The sequence below is a fragment of the Rhipicephalus sanguineus genome, chromosome 2 (assembly GCF_013339695.2).
Source record: "Rhipicephalus sanguineus isolate Rsan-2018 chromosome 2, BIME_Rsan_1.4, whole genome shotgun sequence".
In the NCBI taxonomy this organism is placed as follows: domain Eukaryota; kingdom Metazoa; phylum Arthropoda; class Arachnida; order Ixodida; family Ixodidae; genus Rhipicephalus; species Rhipicephalus sanguineus.
In genome coordinates this window covers 117,710,524-117,727,331 of record NC_051177.1, presented here as the reverse complement: position 1 = coordinate 117,727,331, position 16,808 = coordinate 117,710,524, and the positions used below count along the sequence as shown (strand labels likewise).

Sequence of the window (16,808 nt, the reverse complement as noted above, 5' to 3'; positions counted from 1 at the left end):
CTACGGTTTGTATCCGTGAAAAACAAATCTGAGCTCCTGCGTTGACCCTGTGGGCGAGAAGCTGGAACAGCCTCCTTCCAGCAGAAAATTCTTGGCGAAGTCGAGCAACATTGGTTTTTCTTCTTCCGTCAGCAGAGGATAAATCGGATTGGCAGTTGCGAACAATCCTGAAAAGTGAAATAGACAGTTAACGATATCAAGAGAAGTCCCAATAAGCATTTATGTAAGCGCAAAAAAAAGCTTTGCTTATCACTGTATACCACATTAATTAATTAATTAATTAATTACTTATTGCGGAACCTATATAATGGAGGGTAACAGAAAGGCAGGGGCAGGGCTATTATCCAGCCAAAGGTCTGGTTGGCAATCCTGCACTGGGGGAATGGAAAAATGAGCCGACATATGATAGATAGATAGATAGATAGATAGATAGATAGATAGATAGATAGATAGATAGATAGATAGATAGATAGATAGATAGATAGATAGATAGATAGATAGATAGATAGATAGATAGATAGATAGATAGATAGATAGATAGGCGGACGGACGGACGGGCGGGGGTGGGCGGACGGACATCGCTGGCGAATCTTTGAGTTTGTTGTCAATTATGCTTTTTTGGTGCACGGATAGCAAAGAAAAAATAATAAAACCATTCTCTTTCGTAGGTGGCGTTTGAGGTAACTCAAGAGACAATAACCATCGCATGGTGTAAACGCACAGCACACATTTAGTGGAACTGCCTCCTTCTATGTACTGAAATGCGAAATACTTCGTGCCGTAACTATATGCAACACTTATTTTACATAGATGGTATGATGTGGGACACAAGTAGAATTCACCGTGAGGGTGCTATTTTTTAGGGGCGAAGCTCCTCAGAATGTGGGCTTGTCCCTCTTTTGTAGTATGTTGTATGTAGCCACGCATAGTGGGATGTATCCACTCCATGTGATAAAGATGACGATGACCACTGATGACCATGAAGAATAAGCGCGTTCCAGTATAGTGGAATGTACCCACTACACGTGATAACGATGACGATGACGTTGACGACCATGAAGTATAAGCGCGTTCCATGACGGTGACGACTGATGACCATGAAGAATAAGCGCGTTCCAGTATAGTGGAATGTACCCACTACACGTGATAACGATGACGCTGATGACCATGAAGTATAAGCGTGTTGCAGACCACACATTCTCTTTCTGCCATGGATGAAAACAATCGTGAAGGCGCTCTCGCCCTCGAAAGGCAAAACGGCAACGCCGACAATAAACGTTCCCCTGAGCTTAACGTCATATATGAGGACCCCCGCGTTTGTGTGTCAGGTCTTTGTATGATGATCGAGTGGGCAAAATTTACGGGGATTGGCGGTTTACCAGATTACCTCCGGAGCTTCGCCCACTCATCATCATTCACTTCGTGGATATGGCGTGATTTTTGTTTTTTGTTTTTGTGCCCGGGTCCTGCCCAATGGGACCGATGAAGATGAATAAGTTAAGCGAAATGAAATGCAGACCACAGTCTCACACTTACGTGCAAGGTCATCGACGTTGGCGCTTTTCACATTGATTCGAACCAGCTCGCAGGTCAGCGGCACGAGCCCAGTCAGCTCGACGAGATCGAAAAAGCTCTTTCTCAAGGAAACAGGGTCGTTGGATTCGTGGAACACGGGCATTGCGCGCCAGACCACCTGTAAGGAAGCAATGGTTCGCGGAAAACATGTTCAACGACCTCTAAGCATCCTCTGAAAATACAAAGAATGAGAGCTTTGCGCTCTCCTGGCGGTGTACCTCTTTTAGGCGTACTTCGTGACGCTCGCGGGGTAATTCACGTGACGTCATTAGCGAACAAACTCTCGAGTGGTCCGTACATACGAGGGACATCCGTTGTGAATGCTGTCCTACCGTGCTTTGCCACGCAGTCGCACGCCAGTTCTACCTTGTCTCGCTTGACTCTCGTGAGCGACCAACTGAATTCACTTAGTACATTTTCGAGTGCGCAAGCGGAGATAACTTCGTGCAGCTGAAAAGCGCAAAATCCTGATAGGCTCAGCGCTTAGTGCTGACATTGTCCACGTTTTTTCTGAAGAAATAAGTGATGAAGTGGAGATAGCGCCTATAGGGGGGTAAGCGAAGAGGAGAGAGAAACCGCGTTCTTTTGAACTCGGAGTGGCTTTAATAATAATGATGGTTGGGGTTTTACGTCACAAAACCCGCATATGATTATGAGAGCCGCCGTAGTGAGGGCTATGGAAATTTCGACCACCGCGGGTTCTTTAACGTGTACCTAAATCAAACCACACGGGCCTCTTATCATTTTGCCTCCATCCATATGTAGCCGCCGCGACCAGCATTCGATCCCATGAACTTCGGGTCGGAAGTCGAGCACCATAACCGCGGCGGGGCAATTCGACAAGTTTCGCTTTCGCCCTGTGCTACGTCAGCCGGCGTGGCAGCCCAGGGCTATTGATTCTCGCCGGTTGCAATAGATAGCGTGACGGTGCGTATCCATTGTGCCGCTACGCTGTGACGTCACAGTTTTCTGGTCCGCAAAAATGAGAGCGAAGAATATTCGTCGGTGTTCTTAAGAAACCCTGCGACGGTCTGACTCGTACCGGCAGCACGGCAGTTCGACTGCCAGTGGTGCCAGGATCAGTGGTGTCTTACAAAGCGGCTACACCCTACTTCCACGCGAGACATTTCTAACCAACGTGCGTGTTCACTGCTCTTAAAGGAGCACTGACACAAAATTTCGAAGGCGAGATAATGAGTGAAATAGATGCATGTGGTGCCATACACAACGTCTACGAAATATCAAGGGCCAATATAGCCTAGAACATATTTAAAATCAAATTTAAAGTGCATGCCGCGCGACTGAGCGAGATGCGAGCACCTCGCGACGCCGACATCAACGCGGCAGTTATGTAAACAAGCCTACGTCACGAGTTTGTGTTGGCTGGTTGCTGGTTGTGCCCTTGCGCTTGTGCGCTTGTGCTACCTGCCATTTCTTCCTCCGTGCCTGAGGCTTTGTGTGTGCTGGTTCTGCTCCCTTCCGCTGTTCGGTCGTCGTGCCATTTGGCAGATGTTATGGCCCGCTCACGCTAGCGGCAAGCCTGCCGCAACGGCGTGGTGCCGCAGAACATCGGCCGTCGCCGCACGCGCGAGAGCTGTCCAACGTGCACGGCAAGCTTCTCCGGCGAGGCATTCGCGCCTCCGAAAAACATGGCCGCACTGCCAAAAGCGGTTGTCGTCCACTTCGAATCTATCAAGTGGCCGCCGTGCGCTCTGTAGCGTGTAAGCTCCGAACTGATGCTTCCATTTGCTTTAGATTTATGTCCTTAAGCTTCGACAGCAATGTATTCGTCCCGATTCGGCGCCGTTTTTGAGAGCCATAGTCAAATGATCGATGCTGTAGGGTTAACGAGTCGAAATGGGCGCTTCCGAATGCTCGGAGGACATAGATTACGCGTTTGTTAGTTGTTTCTAACCCTCCATAGCTGGCGCCACTTGACCTAGTGCCACCTTGGGGACACTTTGTTTGGTTTTACGCGACGCATTTTTTAATGCCGGACAGACTAAAACGCTCTATTGACTGCTCGAACCATGCCTGGCAACAACACGGACGACGTCCGCACTTCTATCGTGAAAAACGCAGATCAAAAAGCAAGCAGCTCGAAGCGTCCCGCGTCAGACGAACTGGCGTAGCAGACGAACCGTAAGTGCAACGCCCGCCGCACCCGCTCTCGCGCGTCGCCTACGTCACAATTTTGTGTGGTCACGTGGCCAGCTGTGTTTACCCGTCCTCCGGAAGTAGTGCTGCCTACCTCGGTGCTCTTTGAAACCGAAACTGCGACTGGGCGCTGTAAAAACGTCTCTAAATAAATAACCGTCGTGCACTCGCGCAAACGAGGTTTGCAGCCGTCATAAGTGGATCATAAGCTATCTATTGCAAAAAAAAGAAGGTGCAAAATTTTTGTGTCAGTGCTCCTTTAAAATATCTCGGAGTATGGTCATGATACTGTGCAGCCTTCCTTGCTATAGTTTCGCTAGGAACCATAGAATCAAATAACAGCAACTGTCATTACTCCAAAGAAATTGTACAGTGCAGCTCCTGACAACTCCAGTGAAACTAATAAGAATAACTGTGGTTTAACGTCCCAAAACCACGATATAATTATGAGAGACGCCGTAGTGGAGGGCTCCGGAAATTTCGACCACTTGGGGTTCTTTAGCGTGCACCTAAATCTAAGTACACGGGCCTCAAACATTTCTGCCTCCATCGAAAGTGCAGCCGCCGCGGCTGGGATTCGTTCCCGCGTCCTTCGGGTCAGCGCTCGAACGCCATAACCATTAGACCACCGTGGCGGGGCCTCCAGTGAAACTATAGGCTTTGTTAATGTCTTATCCAGGGAGGATTTCTTCAGTTTCTCTTGTAACTATATATAAACCGCGAATCCTGCGACTGCGAAGTTGAGACAATTTAAGAAGCCCCACGTGCACGTGCGCATTTCACACGTCACCTTTAGACAGTGGCGTAGCCAGGGGCTGACACACCGGGCACGTGCCCTTATCGAAATTTCTTTCTGCCATGGGATGCAAGGCACAAAATCGCACTCGACCACACTTGCCCTCCCGGCCCCCACCGAAACAATTTTCTGCTACGTCACGAATTTAGAGCATTATCCGAACAGGAAATGAAGATGCGAATTGCTGGTACGGGGCTATGAGCTGCCCAACGTTTTCAAATTTGGTAAACTACTTGTGCATCTTCGCTCTAAATAAACTGAGATACCCATTAAAATGTCCGAGTATGGCTCCACTCCAGTTATGTTCTGTTTAGGTTAGCGTTTACACCTCATTCAATACCCAACGTCCTACTCACGCCGTGGTATTTTTCCCACGAGTCGCTTTCCAGTAGCGCCCGCTGGAACTCTCCCCACTTCAAGTATGGGTTGTATATGACGAGGCACTCGCCACCAGGCGTCATCAGGCGCTCGATGTTCTTCAACGCGGCGGCCTTGTCGTGTATACAGTGAAGCACGAGGAAGGAGTACACCCTCTGAAATCGGCCTTCCTCGGCGATGAACCGGGACACGTCCTCGTCTGCGGTGACGTCCAGCACTCGGTAATCGACCTTCGGGTGGGCGTGCGCCGTCCTGGCATAGTTCACCATAGCTTCCGAGATGTCCGTACCGACGAGCCTCTTCAAGCTCGGAGGACACAGGGGCAGCAGGTGGTTGCGAGCGATGTTGCCCGGACCGCAGCCGATCTCCAGGTACTGGTGGTCGCTGGCGTCGTTTTCTTCGGAGTGCGTGAAGAACGACTTCTGCCAAGTCTCGAGCAGCTGCACTGTAGATTCAACCATGCCTCGGTGTGCTTCGTCGTACACCATCGGTGTCCCCGTTTGAGTGAACGGTTTGTGCACCGTTTCCGGGTGCACGCTGGCCATGTCGTCCAGAACTGACCGACTCTGCTTCGCGTTCGGGAAGGAAAAAAAAATCATTGTGGATTTCTCCGTTAAGCGCACAAAGCGACGCTCGTTTTCAAATCAAGCAAATCTGATGAAATGGAGGAACTACGAAATTACTTCGCAATAACCGCGGTATCGTCTGCAAAATGTAAGCCGCAAGCGCAAACACACTGGTCGCTTCATCAATGCGGCATTGGTGGCGGGCTTACGCATCGAAACACACAAAAACGCCATTCGCTGTAGCTTGCCTTCTCGCCAACATTTGGCGCCACAATCAAGAGACCTCCGCGATTTCTGCCAACGGCGCGTACAGATCTTGCAACACGAAGCATGGACAGTCTTGCGAGTTTGAGACCCCTGCTTTAAGGGATGTACCAAAGTTAAACACTAAATAAGTTTGGGCTGGCGATGTTTTCTAGAAGAAGCGTATTGTCGTTAATGTCGCCATCGAAGGTTAATTGTTAAAGGAGAAAACGGGGATCAAACTTTCAATTTTAAATGTCGCGCCGAAACTTGAGCACTTGAATGGCACTGTGATGACACGGATTTCAAGTACTCTTACCGTATTTTGGCCTCAATAGCTTCAAAAATTTTCCTGAAACTCGCTGCGTTAGATCCTTTAGCACACAGTCTAATCCATTTGTACCGATAAAGAATTATGCAGTTCATAGCAGACCCCATCAAGATCTATGACGTCACAACGAGCTCATGCGGGCGGCGTCGCCGCCTGTATGTTCTTTGCGCCCGTTTCATCGGTCGTCGAGCGTATTAAGGCGGGAGCCTTATACGTCTCATAGTCAAGAAATTTTGAGATTTCGCGAGACATGAAGAGACATCGCAAGACGGCTGCGTCGACACGAATGTTGCAAAAAGAAAGTAAATAATAATAGTCTGTAGGTGTGCCGATGGTGTACCGAAAGCCTCTGACCCCGCGTAACACGACGTCATCAATGACGTCACAGATCGCCAAAATGTTTGACGTCATCATGACGCAATGGTGACCTCATAACAATGGTGACCTCGGCACTAGTGATGCAGAACTATCGATGGTACTATCGATACTATCGATAGTTGAGTCACTATCGAGCTATCGATAGTCAAAAATACTATCGATAGCGCTATCGATAGTAAGAAATTCGATGGTACTATCGATAGTATAAAAACAACATCGCCGACTCACTGCAGAATAAACTTGGTTCCCCGCGCGCGTGGTACATAGTGGAGCCGGAGGAGCAGGCTCAAGGGCAAGAAAGTTGACATGATTGTGTTCTTCACCAGAGTGCTTTGCTGACACATGATCATAAAGTCAAACTGTTCAGCTGTAGCGGTATAGAAGCCTTTACATGTGGTGGGACTGCGCGGCTTCAAATTGATATTGCATTTTATGATTTCAAAATAAAAAATATCAAGAAGTGAATTGTAAGCTGTAACTCATTGCTTTTGGATACGAATTTATTGATGGATATAGTCCGCCATTTTCACTGCGGAAATAGATAATTTCTCGGCCGAAATTGGTCATAAATTAAGCGAAGCTGGTAGTTGGCTATCGCAAATATATTGACAATATGGCCGGCCAGCAACCGCATCATTGTTCACACCGCTATCGATAGTATTCTCACGTGGTTGTGACGGTGAAGAATGCTGCAGCAAGACTGGGAAATACGGAGCTCTTTATTTGGGCGAACTTGTGCCCAGAAAATAAAAAAAAAACGCCAGGCCTGCGCTGAAATCGCAGCACAGTCACAGCGAAAGCTGGAAGAGCGGCGTTTCTAGAGCCCGTTGTAAGCTCTCTTGGGGCTACAATAGAAGTACACTAGAATGGTACCCACTACGCCATAAATCACAATTTTTGTGAAGTTGGGAAGCACCTACTGAGACATTATTTGTCATTCTGCGGAGAAGCGAGGCACCAGCTACACGTCTGTAAGGCATTATGTGCACTTTGTTGACGCGATGACTGATGACGATGAAGAATTATGGCTCAGCCCTTTGTAATGGGTTGGAAGCTTTAAACGGCCCACCAGTTATGCAATTTGCATTGGGTGACGCCCGGTCGCTATTTCCCTCTCCCGTCATGCTGTATAACATACGTTGACGTGGGAGAGAGACGGGGGGGGGGGGGGGGCGAAGACCTTTACTGAGACCCCGAGGAAATGAATCATGCGCTTATGGGCTTCCTTGGCAACCAATACAAGTGCACTTGCGAGGAACCCACTACGCTATAAATCATTGTAATTTTACTGAGACCCCGAGGTTATGGATCATGCGCTTATGGGCTTCCTTGGCAACCAATACAAGTGCACTTGCGAGGAACCCACTACGCTCTAAATCATTGTAATTTTACTGAGACCCCGAGAAAATGGATCATGCGCTTATGGGCTTCCTTGGCAACCAATACAAGTGCACTTGCGAGGAACCCACTACGCTATAAATCATTGTAGTTTTTGAGAAGTAGGGCAGCAGGCACTGTGCCATTTTTCGTCATTCTACGGAGAGCCGTGGTACCTGCTAAACACATGTAAGGCATTATGCGCACTTTGTTGATGCTGTGCCTGATGACGACGAAGAATTATGGGAATGCTTCCAACCCTTTGTAATGGGTTGGAAGCATTCAACAACCTACTCGTTGCGCAATTCGCATTGTGTGACGCCTGGTTACAGAATTCGCGTTGTGCGACGCTTGGTGCTTATTTTACTCTTCTATCACGCTATATTGCATATGCTAATGTGGTTCCTTCCCGACATGAAGCCTGTATAGGACCTTTTTGCAAAGCAGTTTCAAGCACCGGCATGGCTCAGAGGTTGAATACTGGGCTCCCACGCAGAGGGCCCAGGTTCGAACCTCGTTCCATCCTGGAATTTTTTTCTTATTTAGTTTTTTTTCTTATTTCGAGCGATACTGGTTACGGACACCGGCGGCGGCAGCGGCGGCGGCGGCGGCGGCGGCGGACAACTACGGCGCCAAAACGGCCGGTGAAACGATCTCATAACAGCTTTCGCTGTAAAACTCGAAATACAAGCGATACATGCGATGCACTGATAGCGCCGGAAGCAGTCGTCAGCCGTTGAGTAATTTGATCATCGTTGGAGCGCGTCGTCCTTTATACATCAGTCATCAAACCGTCCCGTGTTATCGCTGGTGCTCGCGTAAGCTCTCGAATAACTTTGACTGTTCTCGTCCGGCGCGTAATCTTAACAGAAGGATCGCAAACAATTGTGAAGCTTCTCAAACATTACGGCGTGGTCTGCGTCAAACGTTGCTAACAGTCTTTGTGGGTGAAACCTGAATACGTCAAAACAAAGCAATAAACACGCGTGGCAGTAATATCGCTATAGTAATATTAACGATGGTACTACCGATTGCACTATCGAAAGTTTGTCGATAGTAGCACTATCGATAGTTTGTTTACACTATCGATAGTTTCAAAAGAACTATCGATACTATCGATAGTCAATTTACCGATCGTCTCTTTTTCATAGGCGGGCCGATCCTGTAGGCAGTGGAGAACCGTGTGAGGGGCAGAAAGCTGGCGATGTCTCCGATCCTGGAGACGGATAAAAATGTCAAATGTGCGATTTAACCTGATTTTGTACGCTTCCAACAAACATGCCTGCCGCACAGTCTAGTCAGCAATCTACGTACAACACCACAGGCCTGCGCAGAGTTCCCCATAAGGGGGGGAGGGGCAAAGTTTAATCGCAGTGCCATTCTCTTTCCCCCTCCGGTTGGCCGAGTCCGAAGGAAATGGAGCGTCGCAATGAATGCAGAAATGAATATGAAGCAATGGCGTGCTTCCCACAACGGCCTGCCTTTTGTCCCCGGCTTTCCGGGTGTAAAGGTATACAGGGGTTCCCGGCCGCCATTTTTGTCAGAAACGTACATGGCCATAGCCCTGCACTTGCGGGACAGCTCGCACTCAGTAAAGGTATGAGGCAGACTTCGTAGCCCCCTTATATGAGTAGTGGGAGGCCCCCAACCGATCCAATCAGTGTATATGGCCGTCATCACAAAGCTGTCGTCACTACCACTACCAAGTGATGAAAATAAATTAGCATCATCAACAACACAGCCTGTACTATGTCCACCGCCGGACGAAGCCTCCTCCCAATGACCTCCAACCCACCGTGTCCTGCGCAAGCTAATTCAATTTTATCGCTCCAAATTTCTTAAGTTCATCTCTCCATCAACCCTTGTTTGATGCGCTACAACTTCGCGCCTGTGAGGAGACGACTGAGCGCATTCTGTGCCACTGCCCATCCTACCAGACTCAAAGACGTGGTCTGGAAACCAAGCTCCATCGTCTGGATGCAAGGCCACCATCAGATCAGAAGATCCTGGGACCTTGGCCCACGGTTCCGTACACGCACAAGGCCGCGGAAGCCCTGTTGTGCTACTTGAAGACGACCGAACTTCACGAGCGCCAGTGAACAGCGCGAGTTCGTGTTGTGTGTGTTCACACTAACTGTTCATTTCTCCTTTCTCTTACTCTTGTTCTTTATTCTCCATCCTTTCTATTATTCCCCCTTTCCCCACCATCCCACGTGTAGGGTAGCCAACTGAGCCAAAGCTAGGTTAGTCTCCCTGCCTCTTCGTTACTCTCTCTCTCTCGCTGGCCATCCACCTTCACAGAGTGAAATGGCTCGTCAATTCGTTGTTACTCTGAACACATCCTGCGCTTTGTCACGCACCTGTCTTTTGAGCTATGGATGGGAAGAGCGCGTCCGCTATAATGCAGGATGTCGGTACAGCACAGCACAGTCATTCAACTTGGGTTACGCGGCCCATTCGGAGCGAAGGCGACACATGTGGGGCAGTTTTTTTGTACCGAAAGTGTGGTAGCGTAGCGCGAAGAAATGAAAAAAAAAAAAATGATTCCTCCGCCCTCGCAAGACCTCGACGTCCCCACGTGGGAGGCCTAGGCCAACGAACCTAAATTGCTGGTTCATAATAAAGTTTATTCCTCCTCCTCCTCCTCCGCTCGTAACAGGTGCACCAAAGCAGCGACCCGATACAGCTGACGTAAGGCTGTTTAGTGTGCGGCGCTTGTCGGAGTGAACATTCGCGGCTGAGATTGAGAAACATTTTAACAGCAAAGCTGTTTAAAGCTAGCTGTAATTTGTGCCGCCTATCAGAAAACTATCATCATCATGAACGGGCATGCGCCACAGAACTTGGGCAAATCCCACTACTCACCACTGGTTCACTGAGAGAGAGAGAGAGAAAGGAAGAGGGAAAGAAATAATTGGAATAAAGACATAAAAAGATAGGAAGACATAGACGGGTATAGAAAGAGAGAGAAACACAGAAAGACAGATATGAAGACAGAGAAAGACATAGAAAGAGAGAGAAAGAGAAACACAAAAAGAGAGAGAAAGAAGCCGACAGAGAAAGAGATAGAGATAAAATAGAAAGATCAAGAGAGAAAGAAAGAGAGAGAGAAAAAAAAGCAGAGATAAAGATAGGATCGTTCTATGAGAGGTGCGAACGCTCGGATCTGGAGTTTGGACATCCGACTCGTGACTAACCTAGCTAAAGCCTAGCAACAAACTAGAAGCAACCAGATTAGACTTGCAGAATCATCCAGTTTCGCTGTTTCAAGCCTTACGCGACTTAGCGCAAGGTTCGCAATTTTTTTTTTGCGCGAAAAAAAATAAAAGATAGAGAGAGCAAGAACTGTATTAAAAAAAATATGATGTTTGCCGTGTGGCATATGCTATTCGATGTGCATGGTTTGTGAACTGGAAGTCTTATATACTCCTCAGACATATCCGCACTGGGCCATGGCGTCTGCTAAGGTAACCCGTTTAGTTCCGTGTTGCGGCGTTCTTCAAGCGAATCTTGTTATAACGCCTTCAACAACCAGCGCAGAACGGACAAGGGACAAGAAAGGGAACAGAGACAAGCGCTGCGCCGTTGTCCTGGCCAAACATGCAAATGATCAAACCAGAGTGATCACTGAGGCCTCGATTATTGGCAAGGGTAACTGTGTCAGCAAGCCCTCGGTTGCCTTGAGCCCAAGGGAGCTGGCTTTTGCTGACAGCGTAAACTACGGTCCACACCACTGATATGCTTTTCGTTCGCTTTTCTGCGCATTTTGTTCATTACGTATTTCGTCATGTCCGATAAGCGTTTTCTGCTTAACCTGCTCACGATGGTTGCGCGATTTTTTGTGAGCGTCGCGTGATGTGGTATGATGACGTACGTGATGTGGTATACGATGACATGTGCGTTTTTTTTCAATAAACCCTCAGACAGCGCTTGTCTCTGCTCCCTTTCTTGTCGCTTGTCCGTTCTGCGCTGGTTGTTGAAGATGGATTACCATCTAGCAGGATCTCGAACTTTGCTTGTTATAGTGCACATATTTCGGTGGTGGAGTCGTGATCGAAAAACTTGGCGCTGGAGAGTGTACAGAAATGTGGCCCTCGAAGGTGCGTGCGCTGGTCAGGTGCGTATTCGTACGCGCCGTTTGTCAATAATTGATGCTCTATTTCTCAATCGTGGGCGTGTCGGCGATCGGCCGTTTCTCTTATGGAAATCTGATCTTTTATCGAGGCGACCTATTTCACGCCGCAACGTTTCATTGTTGACTGGATATGAACGCACGACCGTCGCTGTTGCCTGCTGCCATAGAAGCATTGCGCTGCTAAGCACGGGAATTAAGGTCCAATTCTCGGCATGGGGGAAGGAAACAGTTTGAAGGGAGCATAGCGCAGTGCGATAGAATTAAGTAAATAAATAAATAAATAAATAAATAAATAAATAAATAAATAAATAAATAAATAAATAAATAAGAGCAGTACGTCAGGCACAGTCGCACCAAGCTTCGCTTGTCCCTTTTTTCCCGATATGGCAAGGGCTCCTCAATTTTTTTTTCTGAAGTTGATATTTGAGCTACGCCATCAATTGTTCTCTCACTGTATACTTGCGGAAAGCAAGGCGACTCCCGCACCATCAGGTGCCATTGATGGTGGCATGGTTTACTCATGTTCTCTGCAGGTCAAGGAGCAAGCACAGTGATGTCACCATTCGAGTGCGGGTTTTTTTAACTTTTTATGCCATGCTTGTAGCCGAATTCGCGAGCAAGAATGTAGACGTGAAAATATCCTTAAACAGGGAATGCCGCTATAGAACCAACGTTTGGACAAGTGTAGTTTTCATCAAAGCAGCAACTGCCTTTATTAGCCGCGTGTACGTTTACCATTCATTCACTCGAATCCCAATCACAAAAGGGCAGGACGAGGAGGAGAGAAAGCAAGTGCGAAACAAGCTGCGGGGGGGGGGGGGGGGGGGGAGGGAGGTGCGGAATTGCGCGGAGTCACGAATCCGATAGGGTTAAAGAAGGATCAATGCAGTTGCACTGAGCGTGAAAGCTGTAGGAGAGACTGGCGTTCACGGGCAAGCAAGCGCTGGCGTTGCAAAGGTGCAGCCTGCTCGGCGTCCATGGCGGGAAAGGAAGCCTTCATTTGTGATGCAGTGGCGCTCTCTCCCCTCCGCCTCACCTTCACTTCCCTTTCCCACTCTTGCTACACTATACTACACATGGCTATGATATGCTCTACCCTCTCCCCTCATCTTCTTCCTTCGCACCCTGACTTCATCCCCCCTTTGATATACTATAACTAAAGCCCTTGCATGCCTTCTTTTCTGTCGGCTAGGTTAAGTAGCGCCAACTCGTCCTCCCCCTCTCCCTTTACACTGGCTTCCCGCCTAGCGGAAGCCGAAGTGCCGCCATGATGTTTCTGCTGCTTTTCCGGTTGATGCACGCGCCACATGCCCGCCCATGCCCTCGCGACGCAGAAACACCGAGCGAAAAAACTCGCTCGGCGGCAGGCAGTTTATGACGAACCTCAAAACAACAACACTTGCGAAACGGAGAATGAAATATTTGCTTTCTCGCGTGTGCACATGCGTGCGCAGAAACAAGATGGAAGGAAAAAGCGGAAGGAAGTGGCTCAAGAACTTCCTTCCGGAAGCTCCGGAACCGCAAGTGGGCGTCGTCGTCGAAACAATAGATGGCGGTACTTAAAAAAGCGGCAGCAGACGCGATGGAGGGGCTTTATACTATACGATACATGGCTATGCTATACATGGTTTCGCCCACGTGACGCCAAGCGAGGACACGGGATGACAGATGACAGCAAATTACATGAGATGAAGATACGATAGCTCGGACTCCTAAAATGCTCCGCACTTAAAAAAATCGCGCCGTTCTATTTCGCCGAGAAATACATAACACTTGACAAGCGCGGGAAGCTCCGGATGTAGAGGTACAGTGCACTTACATTAAATTCCAACAGCTGTCTGAACCATGTGCACCCGAATGCTAGCCATTTCTGTATTAGTGCATGCAGCTGTAATCTTTAGAGTGGCAGATCATCAGCGTCTCTGTATGTTATTCCAAGCCTGTGCATATGTGGCATTTTGCTGGCGATTGAGGCGATGCGTCGGCCTTGATTTCACCGTGACGTTCAAGCTGGGCATCCACGATCGCTGGTCTATTCGACCGTCGATCAATCGACTGAACAGGAGTGCTGTGCGGTGGAATGATTCGCTTAATATTACCGAGTTTCCACCTTTTCTTGTAACCTTGTAATCAGGGAGAAATTTCCTGCGATATTCGGGAAGTCAACGAACGGTTTCGTGCTGCATGAATATGCTCTTGATCGTGGTGTTTCATTAGATTGCAGATCAGCGTGCGCAGGGGTGCGCTGCGCACCAAATGCGCGTGCAGATATAAGCATGCGCATAGGGTGCGTTGCGTACTCTCGGTTGTGCACTTGTTCGTATGTACGGGGCTGAGATGAGATGGGCGGGATAAATGCTGAACTAAAGCTTAGCTTTCTTTCATACGCTGTAAATGCTACCCGAATGTCTGTGATTATATGTGCTAAAACCGCTATGTGGTTATGAATCAAGCTGTAGTGCGTGGTGCCGTATTAGTTTTGACCAACTCGGATTTGGTGCACCTAAATCTGAGCACACGTGTGCTCTTACATTTAACTGGCGTCATAATGTGATCGCTGTGGTAAATGTTACACTCACGCATTCAAGAAAGAAGGGTCCATGCGCGAGTAAGGGCTGTTGATGCCTTGGTGAATAGATCGGGCTTGGGTATCGACCAGAATTTTCATCGCTTGCAGGGGGCAGCCATCTTTGCTGGGGGGCTGCTGATTACGTGGAACGGACGACTACGCTAGCATTCAGCCTGTTCTTATCACATGATGGCCGCCAGTGTTCGCTTTCCATCAGCTGTGACGTAACTATTCCGTACGCTGGCCTTGCCGACAGATGACAACTGGGCTCAAGATTATGTATGCTTGCTCCGTGGGTGCGAGAGTAAAAATAATCTGGTCCATAGCTTGAGTTCAGTTTTAGTTCACAGTAACTGCACAGCCGGAATTGTAGACGTTAATTCGCGCATTCGGCTATGTACGCATGTCATAGACACCCACGTCCTATTGATAACTTTGCTGTGCTGGCAACACGACCTGTTGAAAAGAAGCGTGTACCGTAGCACTACTAATGCGTGCCGTCACGCAAGCGGACTGCACCCAGCTTGAAGGCTGATAAACGTAATTGGGTGAAGCTCACAGCTGCACCACCCAGCTCGCAATTATTACATTTGTGCAGCGCATCCTGACAAATATTTGACACCGGTTTTCTCTGTTGCGATAGATAATTTTTAATGATTACCCCGGAGGTGTTGACTTGGTTCATGGCCTGGCTTGCCACTTCAGGTGTCGGGTGTTGACTGCGGTATATACAGCGATTACAAATACACACAAATAACCCGCACAGTCACGCACGCACATATACACAAAAGAGTTATTCATAACGTTTTGTTAAGGTGTGTATAGTAGTCTGCCTAATTTCTGCCCCTGTTGTTCGCACTCATTCAACCTTACATGGAACCGTACCAGATGGCCGCAATCTTGAGTTCGCCACGTCCACCTCCCCCTTCATAGCCGCACAAACCCACTACACCCACCCACCAAGCTTCAAAATCTCACCTGTGTTCTCAACCTATAGGGAACGACGAGATCTCTCTCCCTCTCTCTCTCGCTGGACAACTGTCAGGGAAGGGTCACGCCAATGCGGGTGACCCAATAACGTAGCACGCTCCATTTTATACAAGATTCTGCAGAAAGATAGAGAGAGAGAAAGAGTGAGAGTGGAAGGGAGGGGGGAGGGATGCAACCGCTAGCGCGCGTGCGTTCATGTGATTGCTTCACGGGGGTAGTGAACGGAACGAGTGCCGTGTGGTAGTAGTCTAGCGCAGCTGTGCCTGCACGTCAAATCCGTACTACGCACAACACCGGATGCATACAGCGAAGTCTAACATACAGACTAGAGCACTGCACGGGCCGTGATTCTTGGCCTAGACCCGGCCCGGTCCCGGCACTCGTTCACGTTTACCCCCCCGAACCCGGCCCGGTGACTCAAAGCGAGACGTGGGCCCGGCCCGTACCCGAGAAAAAAAATTTCACCTACCTGCCGGCCCGGCCCGACCGCAGATCGGGCCAGACAGGGGCCCGAATCAAATAATTTAGGCGGTGTTACCGGATCATGGAATCGACAGCAAGGCGATTTAAGCAGCAAATATCTACGTTTTATTGGTGCATTATTGGCTAACAATTAAACTTTAACATACGGTAATTCCTTGTACAAAAGGGTTTCACGGTGGAAACAGTTGAGCGGACATGCTGGGTACGATGAACGTTTGTTCGGCAGCGGTATGCGGTATCTATTTTTTCTGCAAATACAGATGGGAATCGTCAAGAGCATTTTGTAGCACATATACGCGTAGTAGCAAGGAAAGTGATTTGCAACGTGAGTTCAGTTAGAATAGGGAGGGCAATAAAAGCAGAGGAGACAGAGAACAGAACGCTCTCTTCACTTTGGTTTTACTGCGCTCTCTGTAAAAATTGAATGCATGCTCTACCAACAAAGCCGATCGTGCACCCTTCTGTATACGTAGCACCTTGCCACAGCAAGAGAAATAGAGGGGAAAATCCAAATTGATTACCTTTGTTGTAAATACACTAACCTAGATAAATATTATAACTAACCGCGTGCACCGCTTGTACTTTTCGAAAGACGTATAAACAGCCTAAAGGAAGAAAAAAAAAACACTGTCATAGCATTATTTTCATATATCACACCACTGCTAGTGTATATAGTCATTCTTAAGTTTTCTTTTTGTGGCATAGTTTATGGTTGATTTCTTCAAAGACTGTTGTGCAAGAAACCTAATTATCAAGAGATTACAGCTTTAAGCACGCCATGTGCTGTTGCATCCGACATCCTGCCGCGCTAAAGTTTCTTGCACTGCTTG

General features: G+C 48.3%; 1 protein-coding gene across 1 annotated transcript; it reads right to left on the bottom strand.

The window, feature by feature from the left end:
- Positions 1-5,451, bottom strand: LOC119381829 (juvenile hormone acid O-methyltransferase). The gene is made up of 3 exons (XM_037649584.1): positions 4,885-5,451; positions 1,537-1,693; positions 1-167 (listed from the first exon to the last, which is right to left on the bottom strand). The coding sequence occupies exons 1-3, from the start codon at positions 5,449-5,451 to the stop codon at positions 1-3; spliced, it is 891 nt and encodes a 296-aa protein (XP_037505512.1).
- Positions 5,452-16,808: the final 11,357 nt, after the last annotated feature.